Source organism: Ranitomeya imitator, chromosome 2 (genome assembly GCF_032444005.1).
Source record: "Ranitomeya imitator isolate aRanImi1 chromosome 2, aRanImi1.pri, whole genome shotgun sequence".
NCBI classification, from domain to species: domain Eukaryota; kingdom Metazoa; phylum Chordata; class Amphibia; order Anura; family Dendrobatidae; genus Ranitomeya; species Ranitomeya imitator.
In genome coordinates, this window is record NC_091283.1 from 588,554,510 (window position 1) to 588,570,295 (window position 15,786).

At 44.9% G+C, this 15,786-nt stretch overlaps 1 protein-coding gene across 3 annotated transcripts in view; it reads right to left on the reverse strand.

The window, feature by feature from the left end:
- Positions 1–618: 618 nt before the first annotated feature.
- The window catches only part of AAR2 (AAR2 splicing factor), a 70,786-nt gene continuing 55,618 nt past the window's right edge, over positions 619–15,786 (reverse strand). For all 3 annotated transcript variants that reach the window (XM_069752304.1, XM_069752306.1, XM_069752307.1), the window contains exons 4-5: positions 6,470–6,699; positions 619–1,920 (exon numbers count right to left, since the gene is read on the reverse strand). In XM_069752304.1, the coding sequence (XP_069608405.1) occupies positions 1,696–1,920; positions 6,470–6,699 (455 nt within the window). In that variant the 3' untranslated portion in view covers positions 619–1,695. The remainder of the gene's footprint in view (positions 1,921–6,469; positions 6,700–15,786) is intronic.

The following is a 15,786-nucleotide window of genomic DNA, read 5'->3' on the forward strand; positions in this document are numbered from 1 at the left end:
CTCCATCACACCTCACTGAGCTCGAGCTGTTTGCCAAGGAAGAATGGGCAAGAATTTCAGTCTCTTTCTATGTACAAAACTGATAGAGACATACCCCAAGCGACTTGCAGCTGTAATCGCAGCAAAAGGTGGCGCAACAAAGTATTAAGTTAAAGGGGCTGAATAATATTGCACGCCCAACTTTTCAGTTTTTGAATTTCCACAAAAATTTAAAAATAACCAATAAATTTCGTTCAACTTCACAATTGTGTTCCACTTGTTGTTGATTCTTCACCAAAAATTTACATTTGGTATCTTTAGGTTTGAAGCATGATATGTGGGAAAAGGTGGAAAAGTTCCAGGGGGCCGAATACTTTCACAAGGCACTGTACATCCTTGAAAATGTGATGACTTGCAGATCTTGAAGACACCTGTTATTTCCTCAAGTTGCAGAATCTTACAGCTTGTCCGTCTTGGTGTTGCAATGTCAATATTGAGGAGAGTATATAGAAAAGAAGCCATAGGAAGAATATAGTTATCATAGCTTCTAGCTCCTAAAGCGACATATGTGGAATAAGGTCTTCCAGAAATGATGGCTTGCATTCTGCATCTTACTGGGCATATTCCTACAGCAAATAATCATTGTTCTTAATAAAAATACATTTTATTGCAGTTAGATGCAATGCCTTTACAAAACGGACAGATCATATGACATTAACAGTCTTACCAGTCATTACCCAATGTTTTTGTTATTGTCACAATACCGATATGCACTTATGTTACTGATATTACTGCCTATGATTGTTAGATTACATGTACAAGACAATGACCAATTACTTTCTCCCTCAGTCCATGGGGATGCTGGCAATAAATAGGTCAATGTACTGTTATATTTTTAATTATTTTACCTCTTTTGCAGCTCCTAATTGTGTGAAAATAACAGGAGAACATCCCTAGCTTTCCTTATAAGAGATCCTAAATAAAAATGGAAAGATGAGACAAAGAACTTTATGAATCTCCCTTGGATAATATCACTGTAAGAATGTGTTGTACAACTCAGCATCATGATGCTTTCAAAGTGACAGGTGTGAAGTTCTTCAGGACGATGTGAATCCTGGGAATTGCTTCTCGCCTTTTATTAGCTATACATATATAACCCAGGATATAAGATCTGATATAAATCCTTCTTAAAGGAGGAGTGTATAGAGACCTTACATCCAGAACTACCTACAGTGCTTACCTATCTCGCTGATATAGGCAGCCTTGAGGCCAAGAATTATTTCTGTGCATGGAAGAGACAGCATACACTATCCTGTATGGCACAAACTTTTGCATTTTTAGGTAAAGCAGCGCCCTCTAGTGATTATCAAGACAGGAGCAGTTCTAGACATTTTTATGTTAGGACTAAGCAGTAAGGGCAGCTCTATCATGTCCATGCTAAGAATTACAAATTTGCTATAATATACCATCAATTTACAAGTGCATGTGTCTGTTTGCCATTCTGTACCATATATAGACAAGTATTTCGTAATACCCCAAAAACGGAAATTTTTGGGCTGAGGTTTATGTGGCAACCAAATCACATATAACTTCCATTTAGAATATATAGTGCTGTTGTACAAACTATGGTAGATTCATAGTTTACTTATCCTGAGCTAAGGGTCTCAATACTAGAGCCGCAGAAGGTTCGCCAGCTGTTCAGTGGAACAAATACAACTATGAAGGAAAGGGAATTTCCACATTTGCTTCCACATGCTCAGTTTGGTCTGTATTAATAGTGTTTTCCCAGCCCTCTGGCAGCTGGACCACTAATGGAGCACAGTCCAGAGGCTCCTCTTCAAAGTCCCACTGAAACCTCTTGGTGAGATGGTCACGGAAGCGGAGAGCTTTCTTCCTCAGGTCTTTATTTGTGGATGGGGTACACAGAAATGAGAAGAGAACCTGTGGAGTGAGATAGAAGCAGAGACTGTACAATTTGGGTCTTTAGAAAGTGCAGTCTTAGATTCAGTGAGGTCTGACCACAACAAGCCCTACTAATATTACCGTATATACTCGTGTATAAGGCGACCCAAGTATAAGTCGAGGAACCTAATTTTTGCCACAAAAAACTGGGAAAAACTTATTGACTTGAGTATAAGCCAGGTCTGCATCGTCCTCTCATCCCTTCTCTTTAGCAGCGGGCACAGGCTTTAGCCACAGCAGCTAGCTCCTGCCTCCTGTGACCCGCTGCTCCGCCTGTCCCCAGACATCTTCTGTGACATGGACTGGTGTATAAACAGAGGGAGGCGTTTTCAGTACAAAACAAGTGTGCTGAAACACTCCGCTTACACACGAGTATATACGGTATATCACATAGGTGTTATATATTCATGTTGCTCATGGGGAGAACACGTTCCCATTATAGTTTAGGGAGCTAGTCTCATGATCATGTTTTTTTTGTGGCCCGACTGTCAGTGTAAAAAATAAATAAATAAATATTATGGAGCTGTGCGTTTTTGATCTGATTCTCGGATCAAACTCACCCATTCAAATCAACATGTGCCTTCTGTGTGTCATCCAAGTTCTGTCTGCTTACTACTGTTTAATGGGTGGTGAAAGCTTGGATATTTTTTGCATTCGAGAAAAGAAACAGATGATAAAAATCAGACAGGCTGACACTGATGAAACTGTGATCCAGCACTGTTATTTATTTTTGTTTGACCAAGTATGAGAAAAAAATGGAGCGCTAACTAAGGAGCACGGATTCACGCTGGATTACTGGCATAGTTACACAAGCCAACAGAAACGGTAGGGGGTTGTCCAGGCCAATTACACAACTGGGGAGGCAGAGTAAAATGCTGAAACCTAACATTGTGTAATGTACGCACTATTCGAATTCCACTCTGTTGAATACACCCGGTAGTCGTCATGTGACCACTCATAAGTGATTTGCATACATCATATGGGAAAGGACCCCTTGCGTTTCGCCACAGGAGGTTGCTTGCTCAGGAGACACCTTCTGTGGTGATACACATAGGGTCTTTTCCATATAATTCTTCTCTGAACCAATTTACCTGGCGACTGACTATGCACATGGCCCTTTATAGCACATATGTATTACTTATTTTCCTTTATATATTCTTTTGATACTGAATTATTCATTGTTTGTACCCTTCTTTGCTGAATGCTATTGGACATCACTTTATGGGTATTGTCCATTCAAACTAATCTCAGATTTCCATGACATTACATGGCCCGTTATATGGGTTGTATTCCCTTTGCCAAATTTTGGATAGGAAACAGGTTCTGCCGTGATGGTGCAATTTTAAATGTTTTTATTTCTCTTGTCCAAGTTTCTGTGTTGGTTATTAAATAAATATTTACACTGATCAAATTTAGGAAGTGCAGCCAATCGTTTGAACAGGTCTTTCCTCTTATTTTTTTAAATTGCATTTGTCTTAGGCCGGGTTCACATTAGCGTTCGGGGGCTTTGCGGAGGGCTGCATACGTCCTCCGCTAAGCCCCGCCTACTTCTGAATGCGTCCTGCGTACATATCTTTAACACTGGCTATACAGGATGTGCAGATGTATGCGGATGCGTTGTTTTGACGCGCCCACCGACCGCACCGGAATGCAACAAGTTGCGTTTTGTGCAGACGGCGGGGGCATCAAAACAACGCATCCGCATATTAAAGATAGGTACGCAGGACGCATGCAGAAGTATGTGGAAGTAGGCAGGGCTTAGCGGAGGAAGTATGCAGCCCCCGAATGCTGGGTTAGTACTCCATAAATACACAGGTGGTGCCTGCTCTACTCTTTTTTTTTTTTTGTAGTGGAAGAAAAAGTTGTCAGCACAACACTGCAAGTACGCAAATGCAGAGTGGTCGCATGATGACCCCTGGGAATGTGAAACAGGAGAATCTGAATAGTGAGAACATTATACAATGTTCTGATTCGGTATAGTACTCTCCTCCCTGCATAGTTTTATACTTGGCCCAGATAATCCCATTAATATAATTGCTCTGTCCTCAAACAGCAACAGTGAGGCCGGCGTCACACTGGCGTATTGCATACGATGCGATATGCTAATGACACTCGGCTCCTGCTCGCAGTGTCATGCGTCTGTGCTCCGATTCTCTCGCACAGGGAGGATCGGAGCACAGTTGCGGAGGAGGAAATGAATTTCTCCATCTCCTCCATTGCTGGGGTCCGCTTATAACGCACATCACTCGGATGATATCTGAATGATGTGCGCTGTCTCACTCGCACCCATAGGCTTATATGGGTGCGAGTGAGCCGAGAGTTTTCCTCGGTCCGAGACAATCGCAGCATGCTGTGATTGTCTCGGACCGAGGAAAACGGCCGACAAAAAGTCGGCTGCTGGGAGCTGCCCCATAGCTTAACATTGGTCCGAGTGCAATGCGATTTTTTATCGCATAGCACTCAGCCGTTTAAAACGCCAGTGTGAAGCCGGCCTGACTTTAATGCCGGCAAAAACAATGTGATCACTTGAAAGGAGGACAGCGGCATGTTTCCTTGGGCCTATAATTGGTAATGAGCGATCTTATGTATGCTCGTTCAACAATTATTTGCTCACGTAAGACTCTTAAAGGGGTTATATCATGAACAAAGTTCATTTTAATCAATAGATCTTGGAATAACAATTCCACAATTGGATGTGTAAAAAAAAAAAAAAACTGTGTACTGTGTAATGGCCGTGTCTGACCGTGCAGGAACATGGTCTGACCATATCACAGCTCCTGGGCAGGGGAGGTTGCACAAGAGTACAGTATACATATACCTCTGTTGAAAAAGCAAACAAAAATGCTTGTCGGGGCTACCCACCGGGCACTTTATTGTTATTGCTTTTCAATTTGCTACCTGCTTTCAGTAACAACATTTAGAGAACAAACAAGTGAGGCATGACCTCAGCACAAGCACTTTATTACTCCCTACCATTAGGGTTTTTTTTTTTTAGTGATTTACTCATCCATATGGAAATTCACTCTTTACAAACTAGTCTATTCTTCTATTCTATTATTGAAATAATGTACCGTTATTGATAAGCTCTGTGCCCAGTTCCTTTAAGGTACCTTCACACAACGATTTCGTTAACGATATCGTTGCAACGTCACGCTTTTTGTGACGTAGCAACGATCCCGCTAACGATCTCGTTATGTGTGACAGCGACCAACAATCAGGCCCCTGCTGGGAGATCGTTGGTCGTTGGGGAATGATCAGGACCTTTTTTTGGTCGCTGATCACCCGCTGTCATCGGTGGATCGGCGTGTGTGACGCCGACCAGCGATGTGTTCACTTGTAACCAGGGTAAACATCGGGTTACTAAGTGCAGGGCCGCGCTTAGTAACCCGATATTTATCCTGGTTACCATTGTAAAGAAAAAAAAAAAAAAACAAAAAAAACAAAACACACTACATACTCACATTCCGGTATCTGTCACGTCCCCCACCGTCAGCTTCACTGCATTGACTGTCAGCGCCGGCCGTAAAGCAGAGCACAGCGGTGACGTCACCGCTGTGCTCTGCTTTACGGCCGGCAATGACACAGTCAGTGCGGGAAGCTGCCGGCAGGGGACGTGACAGACATCGGAATGTGAGTATGTACTGTTTTTTGTTTTTTTTTACTTTTACAATGGTAACCAGGATAAATATCGGGTTACTAAGCGCGGCCCTGCACTTAGTAACCCGATGTTTACCCTGGTTACCCGGGGACTTCGGCATCGTTGAAGACAGTTTCAACGATGCCGAAGTCGTTCCCCTGATCGTTAGTCGCTGGAGAGAGCTGTCTGTGTGACAGCTCCCCAGCAACCACACAACGACTTACCAACGATCACGGCCAGGTCGTATCGCTGGTTGTGATCGTTGGTAAGTCGTTTAGTGTAACGGTACCTTTATTCCCAGGGTGCTTTTGAATTGTTTGTCTACCTCTTATCACCAACCTTTATGTATGTAATTTACCTATGTATTATCAATAAAGTATAGTTATTTTATATACTGGTGAAGTCAGCACTCCAATTCTTTTCATTGGCTATATCTACTTGGAATTTCTTCTATCAATGTATCCACTATAGGTAGATCTGATAGGGAAACAGTGATGCCAATAACAGTATCCTATCTAACTATCAGTGTTCTTGTGAACCTTTAAACAAATAGATCCTTTAATAAGGATCTGTGGTATGATCAGACTATGTTCTTGCATGGTCAGACACAGCCATTACAAAGCACACAGCAGGAACACATTTATAAGATTATCTCAGCACAGGGACATTTTTTAAAAAACACATCCAATTGTGGAAATTATTATTGTTCCAAGATGTATTGATCAAACTCAACTTTAAAATTAAGTTTGTTTGTGGGAAAACCCCTTTAAGAGTTGAGGAGCTTTCCTTAAAATGGAGGATTACAGAAAACAGTCTAAACATATTTTCACAATGATAGTTATTGCCAGCAACACAAAAAAGGAAAGTGCACGGCTCACGGGATTAATTTACCTGCAAAGTGCTTGTCAGGAAGTTGTTTTGAGAGACAATGTCTATGAAGAAGTCTGTAGGAACCTGTGCCAGCTGGTGATACAGGACAGAGATGACCTCACTGTACAGATCTGGGTGCTGCATGGAGAACGTCTCTGCACGGCACACAAGATTCACCAGATTCTCCCACTGTTCAAATCCCTCATAGACGTTACCCAGAAGGAAACACACAAAGGAAAACTGCAGCTCAGCTGAAATGGAATAAACGGTACACAAAAATATTAGTGTCAAAATTATAATTACCATCGTGAAAGTGTAACCATCGTATTAATTATTTCATAAATCAATAGTACACATGAAAAAAGCTCTTATCAGATATAGATAAGATTCTATGTAGCAGTCACCATCATCTATATAGATAGGAGGAGGGTGGAGCTCTGACTTTAGACTCTCCTCCTCCCCCCATCTACATAGAACTGTATCCATAACAGCCGCCATCTATCTCAGTAATGGGAAAGTCTCTTCACTGAATACACATTTTACCCATGGCTTGAGAATGTTGAGAATGACCGATTTTGTCAGAGAAAGAAGCAGATTTCTCTGATAAAGATATATTACAAAGTTGCTTATTTCCATTTGTACTGTTGCTCTATGAAATAAAAAGTAAAACAACGGTTAACCTTTAACCCCTTTGCCCCCAAGGGTGGTTTGCATTATAATGACCGGGCCAATTTTTACAATTCTGACCACTGTCCCTTTATGAGGTTATAACTGTGGAACGCTTGAACGGATCCTGAGGATTCTGACATTTTTTTCTCGTGACATATTGTGCTTCATGTTAGTGGTAAAATTTCCTTGACATTACTTGAGTTTGTGAAAAAAAACGGAAATTTGGCGAAAATTTTGAAAATGACGCAATTTTCCTACTTTGAATTTTTATGCCCTTAAATCACAGAACTATATCACACAAAATACTTAATAAGTAACATTTCCCACATGTCTACTTTACATCAGCACAATTTTGGAACCAACGTTTTTTTTGTTTGTTAGGGAGTTATAAGGGTTAAAAATTGACCGGCAATTTCTCATTTTTACAACACTTTTTTTTTTTTTTTTGGGGGGGGGGGAGGGACCAGATCACATTTGAAGTCATTTTGAGGGGTCTATATGATAGAAAATACCCAAGTGTGACACCATTCTAAAAACTGCCCCCCTCAAGGTGCTCAAAACCACATTCAAGAAGTTTATTAACCCTTCAGGTGTTTTACAGGAATTTATGGAATGTTTAAAAAAAAAACAAAAAAAAAAAACACGAACATTTAACTTTTTTCACAAAAAATTTACTTCTGATCCAATTTGTTTTGTTTTACCAAATTGGACCCTAGAAGTTGTTGTACAATTTGTCCTGAGCACACTGATACCACATATGTGGGGGTAAACCACTGGGTGCATGGCAGAGCTCGGAAGGGAAGGAGGACCATTTGACTTTTCAATGCAAAAATAGTTGGAATTGAGATAGGACACCATGTCGCGTTCGGAGAGCCCCTGATGTGCCTAAACAGTGAAACACCTCCCCCCCCCAAAAGAGACACCATTATGGAAAAAGACCTGATAAGGAACTTATATAGATGAGCACTTTGAACCCCCAAGTGTTTCACAGAAGTTTATAATATAGAGCCGTGAAAATGAAACTTTTTTTTTTTTTTTTCTCTCCACAAAAATTATTTTCTAGCCCCCAGTTTTGTATTTTCCCCATGGGTAACAGGAGAAATTGGACCACAAAAGTGGTTGTCCAATTTGTCTGGAGTACGCTGATACCCCATATGTGGGAGAAAACTACTGTTTGGGCGCATGGCAGAGCCCGGAAGGGAAGAAGTGGCGTTTTGGAATGCAGACTTTGATGGAATGGTCTGCGGGCATCACGTTGCATTTGCAGAGCCCCTGATGTACCTAAACAGTAGAAACCCCTCACAAGTGACCCTTATATTTGAAACTAGACCCCCTAAGGAACTTATCTAGATTGTGGTGATCACTTTGAACCCCCAAGTGTTTCACTAAAGTTTATAATGCACAGCCGTGAAACAAAAAACAAAAAAAAAAAAAAAATCTTTTTTTTTCCACAAATAGGGATTTTTGTGTACTCACCGTAAAATCCTTTTCTCCGAGCCATTCATTGGGGGACACAGACCATGGGTGTATGCCGCTGCCACCAGGAGGCTGACACTAAGTAACACAAAGAAAGTTAGCTCCTCCCCTGCAGTATACACCCTACTGCTGGCCCCCAGCTAACCAGTTCGGTGCAAAAGCAGTAGGAGATCAATAGCAACATATAAACATATAGCATGTCACATTATATAAGAGAGTATAAAAAATATCAAAAGATAAGAACAAAGCATAAGCTAAGGGTGGGAGCTGTGTCCCCCAATGAATGGCTCGGAGAAAAGGATTTTACGGTGAGTACACAAAAATCCCTATTTCTCCTTCGCCTCATTGGGGGACACAGACCATGGGACGTCCCAAAGCAGTCCCTGGGTGGGGACATCATAAGATCAGGCCGTGTAACCGCTACTTACAAGTGCACCACCGCGGCCTGCAAGGTCCGCCTGCCCCGACTCACATCTGTGGAAGTATGTGAATAAAAGTGCTTCAAGAATGTATGCGGACTGGAGGAGTTCACAAGCTTGCGGTCGTGCTTGCCGAAGTCTGGAACCTAGAGCCCTCAGACAGGGAGATAGGCTGACATCTAGCTCGGAAGGACTCCTGGATGGAAAAAACAATCCACCAGGCTAACCTGGCCGAAGAAACGGCTAGACCCTTCCTGCGACTGTCAGGAAGCCTACTTACCATCGAGAAAGCCAAGTAAAGCGTCCAACCCTTGGCAGGACGCCATTCTCGATACGTACCCACTCGAAGCACTCACTCCTTCCAGGTTATAGAGGATCCCTTCCGAGGTGTGTGGATCGGAGCCGAAAGAGATGAGAGAACAATTCCCCTGCAACAGTGGGAATACAATACCACCTTGGCAATGAGGGAAGGGGATGTCCAGAGGGCAACCCTGCCTTGAGGTAATAAGGAAAAAAAAGACAAAGAACAGAACGTCGAGTTCCGAAGACTCATCAGGAGTACAAGAACGCAAAGAAAGAAGGGAAGAGACCTTCCCTGATAGTGAAGGCTGTCCGGGTCCAAAAAAGGAGTCCACTGTAAAATGCCGAGGATCATTAGGGTCCCACGGATCTAACGGTACGCGGTAGGGAAGAACTACAGGTTAAGGCTCCCTGCAAGAAAGTCCATCTTCCCAGATTTGTCGCAATAAGACGGAAAACTAGAAGAACAGCAAGCGAGAAAACCCTGACATGGTCAGTGCGGTTCTCCCGGGATCCCTGGAGCCCTTCCTGCTTCCGAAGAGATCTCAGAAGAAGTAGAAGAGGAGTTATAGAAATTGGTCCCATGGAAGAGCAGAGCATGCACTGCGATGGTCTTGAAAGTCAAGGCCAAACCATGAACCGGAGCACATAGGCGTTCAGCTTGGACGCCATCTGACCTACATCTGGAGAAGTCTAGTGAAGGCAGATCCGATGGAAGACTTCCGAATGAAGTTCCCACTCACTAGAGGAGGAACCCTGACGGCTGAACATGTGTGCTGCCCAGAGCACTACTCCAGGGATACGTACTGTTGAGATCCCCGAATGAAAGATCTCGGCTTGTCAGAGAGAGAGAGGTGCCTGGGCCATGGTGCTTGACTGTGGGTAAACCGAAGACCCGCCTAAAGTCAGTGGGCCTGCTGCAGGATTAGACGTACCGTTCAGAACTCCAGGGAAAAGATCGGAAGAAGACTGGCCTTGGAATTCCCCAATGACCATTGGACCAGGAAAAGGCTCTGGGAGAGGAAGGAGCTCAGAGAATACTCTTTGAAAGCCTGATAGATCTGCAGAAAAAAAAAGGCGCAGCGAAGGAAACTGCTTCCATTGTCGTCCTTTTCCTCAGAACCCTCCTAGCGAATTGAATGAATGGAGGGAATGAGATATGAAGTGCGCAAGCTCTCTGTTGAAGAACCACGAGCTTGACTCGAGAGAGAAAAAAACATCCTGCTGGGCAGGATCATCCTGAAAAAAGGATCTGCTGAACTGGGAAAGAGGAAAAGAAACTTGTCTAAGTTTAGCTGCTAGCCCAGAGAAAGGGTATTGCAAGAGATATAGACGACTCAGCGTAGTCCTAGAAGAGCAGCTACAAAGTCGACCAAAAAGAGCAGGACGACCATGCTTCTATGATGCAAGAAGTACACGACAACCGATATGACCCTTGCGACCACACTGGTGTGGTAGCCAGGCCGGAGGACAAGGTCGTGACTAGAAAATGCTGTTTGCAAACGGAAAGGAAGAAATTTACTTTCACTGGGGATAGAACCCATGTTTCCCACTCAATAGTCAAAGAGCTTAACCACTCAGCCATCAGCTGACCTTGAAGAGATTGTTGTAGCGGGGTGAAATAGGCATGTGAGGGTAAGACTCCCGAATGACTAAGGATGCCAGAAAAAACCACCTCTTTCCGATGAAGTAATGGCTGAGCGGAGAAACTCCATCGGAAAAAAGGGGAGGACCTTGACAAAGGTTGTTAGAAGTTTGAAGTCCAGGAATGGTGACACTTTACATTCCCTCCATTTTGGAACCAAGATCCCTAGATCTAGACTATCCTGGACAATGCTTCCACTGCTGGTTGGGTCTGAAGAGGAGATACGATCCCTGCTAGTCTCCCGCTCAGAAAATTAGATTGGCCAGCTATACTGTTGAAAACAAAGTAGCTAAGGTCTCTGACCAGGAGACCATTGGTCAAGCCACCCATGTGGTGGCTCAGGAAGGGAAAAGCGCTGGACCGAAACCACAAGACGGAACGAGCTAGGTTTGCTATCCGACCGTCTGTGGTAAATGATACATCGGGCAGGAATACCAGTAGGTATACCACAAGAAATACAACCCGGATAGTCTGCCAAGAGACAGAATACGGGACTGCGACCAGCAGGTCTCTAGCCATCGACGTGCAGAGTAGAAAAAAAAGGAACCCTCAATCCACCGTCCTCTTAACAGGGGCGTGGAGAGGAATCGTCCGCTTTCTTGCATCATCCGCTAAATAGTGATGATACAAAGGGAGGGGTGCTTGGACGCCAAAAATGTGTGCCTCCGTACATCCTCAGAGTAGAAGTCCCCGAGTGGACAGGGCAGATGTCTGGCAATAGGCCTAAATGCAGAAGAGGATACACGGAGGCGACAATCCATATGCTCGTCTGTTGAAGGTGTGGGCGGAAATCGGAGCCCCTTAAAGGACCCGTTGCGGCATCCAGCTTAGAGGAGAGAGGGGAGAGGGGAGAGGGAGAGAGAGAGACCCTCTTTCTCAGAAGCTCTGGCAAATCAAGGCAATATCCGATCCATATTTCGCATTGTTCTCAACCAAACATGGGGGAGAGATCAGGAAAAGAAAACTTCCATTTTATAGAACCTGTACGTTATTCAAGGATACTTGCGGCCCCTGCTAGCCGGCGACACCTAATGTAGAAGAGGGAGCATGTTGAGTGCTCCAGAGTTCAGTTAGGGAGACCAGTTTAGGATTGCTGATGTGCTCTTAGGGCCAGTCAATACTGGTCATGCGCCTTTAAGACCAGGGAATACTGGTCCTGTGCCTTTAAGAGGAGGACATACTGTTCATGTGCGTCATGTGCCATCAAGAACTAAGGCCTGCTGGTCATGTGCCTTTAAGAAACAGGACGTACTTGACATGCACCTTTAAGTCCAAGACATACTGGTCATGAGCCCTTAAAACCCAGGGCCTACTGGTCATTTGCGTTTAAGACCAGGGCATACTGGACATGTGCCTTTAAGACCAGGGCATACTGGTCATGTGCCTTTAAGACCAGGGCATACTGGTCATGTGCCTTTAAGTCCAGGGTATAATGGTCACGTGTCTCTAAGACCAGGGCATACTGGTCGAGTACCTTTAAAAGCAGGAGAGTAGAAGTCCCCGTGTACTGGTCACCTTTAAAAACCACGGCATGCTGGACAAAACGCCTTAAGACCAGGGCATACTGGTCATGTGCCTTTAAGACCAGAGCATACTGGTCATGAGCGTACTGGTCATGGGAGATTAAGACCAGGGCATACTGGTCACTAGCGTTTAAGACCGAAGAGTACTGGTCACGTGCCTTTAAGACCAGGGCATACTGGTCATGAGTCATTAAGACCAGGAAATACTGGTAACGTGTTTTGAAGGCCAGGGCATACTAGTCACGTGCCCTTAAGGCCAGGGCATACTTGTCATGTGTGGTCATGTGCCTTTAAGACCGGGAATGCTGGTCATGCTCCTTTAAGACCAGGAATGCTGGACAAGACCGGGTCATCTTTTAAAAGGATAATGCCAGAGATGGAATCCCAGGAGGGGAACTAGGTACTCTGGGAGGAGCCGGGATAGGCGCAGCGAAGGCTCCTGAGCTCAATTGATTAAGCACTATGAGAAAAGTGACCGGCTCCGCTGGTAATGTGCCCCTTTTACACTAGGGAACTCTTAAGACCAGGGAATCTGGTGAAGGGTTTATGAGAAAAACCATGGAAAAAGACTGGGGATGCACCTATAAGCCCAGCGACTACTGGGCATGAGACAAGCCCAGCGGCTACTGGGCCAGAGACCTAAAGACCAGGGGACCTGAGCCCCAGAGAATGCGGGTCCCAAGTATTTAAAACCGTGATGTTATTCCCTTTATGCTGCCGGACGTGCGGAATTGCGGGGGAGGGGAGCGATTCACCTTACCGGGATTCTGAGTCCCCCGTCTGGAATAGCGCTGACTTCAGCGCTGAAAACCACCGGCAGCAGCCCCTTCCAGAAGAACTAGGGGCCGGAAACTCCGCAGCCCCTTCCTGAGGTCAGGGAGAAGATGGCCGCCGAGATCTCGTCCTGCACGAGAAGCGCCAGAATAGGGGGCGGAGCCGCTAGAGTGAAGCCGGCGGGGGGCGGGGCTTCCCGGAATGCGGCCTAAACAGGGCCGAAGCCGGGGACTAAATTTATAGAGTCGGCCGGCGCGCACCCGCGGACTGAAGGGAAAAGGGACCGCGAAGCTCTGTGGGGACCCTGCCGCTATGGAGCCCACCTATGACCGCCAAAAGTCAATTATTAACGTGCACTTACCCCGTACAGGTAGGAGCTGTGCCCGGGAAGATAGGATGGTGTAGGGTTGGGGAGCCTCCATCCACCATACCTGCAGAAGAGGGGTGGAGAGGAACCGTCTGCCTCCTTCCATCATCCGCTTTTTCAGTGGTGATGCAGTGGGGGCTGCTCGGACGCCACGCTGGAAGGTGCCTCTGTACAGCCGAGGGTAAAACCTGGTGGACAGGGCTGAATGTCCGGCAATAGGCCTGGCTGCAGAAGAGGATGCTGAAGGTGAAACTCCAGTGCTCGTCTGATAAGGGAGGGGGGAGATCGGTGCCCATGAAGAGGCCCGTCGCCCCTAAAATCAGCTCAGGCAGTGGCTTCCCACGTCGCAGGAGAGGATACGGAGAGGTGAAACTCCCGTGCTCGCCTGTTGTTGGTTCGGGGGAGATCGGACCATGAAAGAATCCGTCGCCCCCTTCGTCCGTTGTAAAAGGTAAAAAGGTAAAATCTTTGGGTCTGAATAGCAGACCCGTCCGTGTGCCTCCTACGGACACTAAGCAAGAACTGGTTAGCTGGGGGCCAGCAGGAGGGTGTATACTGCAGGGGAGGAGCTAACTTTCTTTGTGTTACTTAGTGTCAGCCTCCTGGTGGCAGCAGCATACACCCATGGTCTGTGTCCCCCAATGAGGCGAAGGAGAAAAATGATTTTTTAGCCCCCAGTTTTGTATTTTCCCATGGGTAACAGGAGAAATTGGACCACAAAAGTTGTTGTCCAATTTGTCCTGAGTATGCCGATACCCCATATGTGGGGGTAAACCACTGTTTGGGTGCATGGCAGAGCTTGGAAAGGAAGGAGCACTGTTTTACTTTTTCAACGCAGAATTGTATGGATTGAGATCGGACGTCATGTTGCGTTTGCAGTGCCCCCGGTGTGCCTAAACAGTGGAAACCTCCCAATTCTAACTACAACCCTAACCCCAACACACCCCTAAGCCTAATCCCAACCCTAACCATACCCCTAACACCGACACACCCCTAACCCAACCGTAAACGTAATCCAAAGCCTAACCCCAACCCTAACCTTAATGGGAAAATGGAAATAAATACATGTTATTTTATTTTATTATTTTTCCCTAACTAAGGCGGTGATAATGGGGAGTTTTATTTACTAGTTATAGCGGGTTTTTATGATTGGCAGCTGTCACACACTAAAAGACGCTTTTTATTGCAAAAAATATTTTTTGCGTTACCACATCCTGAGAGCTATAATTTTTCCATATTTTGGTCCACAGAGTCATGTGAGGTCTTGTTTTTTGCAGGACGAGTTGTCGTTTTTATTAGTATCATTTTTGGGCACATGACATTTTTTGATCGCTTTTTATTCTGATTTTTGTTAGCCAGAATGATAAAAAACCAGTAATTCGTAAATTTCTTTGGGGGGGGGGGGGGAGAGGGGGCACATTTATACCGTTCTGCGTTTGGTAAAATTGATAAAGAAGTTTTATTCTTTGGGTCAGTACGATTACAGTGATACATTTATATAATTTTTTAATGTTTTGGCGCTTTTATACAATAACTATTTTATAGAAAAAAATTTTGCATCGCTTTATTCTGAGGGATATAACTTTATTTTCTCGCTGATGACGCCGTATGGTGGCTCGTTTTTTTGTGGGACAAGATGACGTTTTCGGCGGTACAATATTTATTTATATCCGTCTTTTTGATCGCGTGTTATTCCACTTTTTGTTAGGCGGTACGATAAGAAAGCGTTTTTTGCCTAATTTTTTTTTTTACGGTGTTCATTGAAGGGGTTAACTAGTGGGACAGTTTTATAGGTCGGGTCATTACGGATGTGGCGATACTAAATATGTGTACTTTTATTGGAACAATATTTTACACATGTAAATATTTTTTTTTTTTACTTTGTCCCAGTGTGGGACATCATGGTAAAGTGTCAGATCTCTGATCTGACACTTTGCAATGCACTGTGTCAGATCAGCGATCTGACAGGCACTGCAGGAGGCTTGCCGGTGCCTGTTCTGAGCAGGCGCTTGCAAGCCACCTCCATGCAGGACCCGGAAGGAGCCCCGCGGCCATCTTGGATCCGGTGCCTGCAGGGAGGAGAACGGAGGAGAATGGAGGAGACGCTCGGAGCAACACGATCACATCGCTTTGCTCTGAGGGTCTCAGGGAAGTACGCAGGGAGC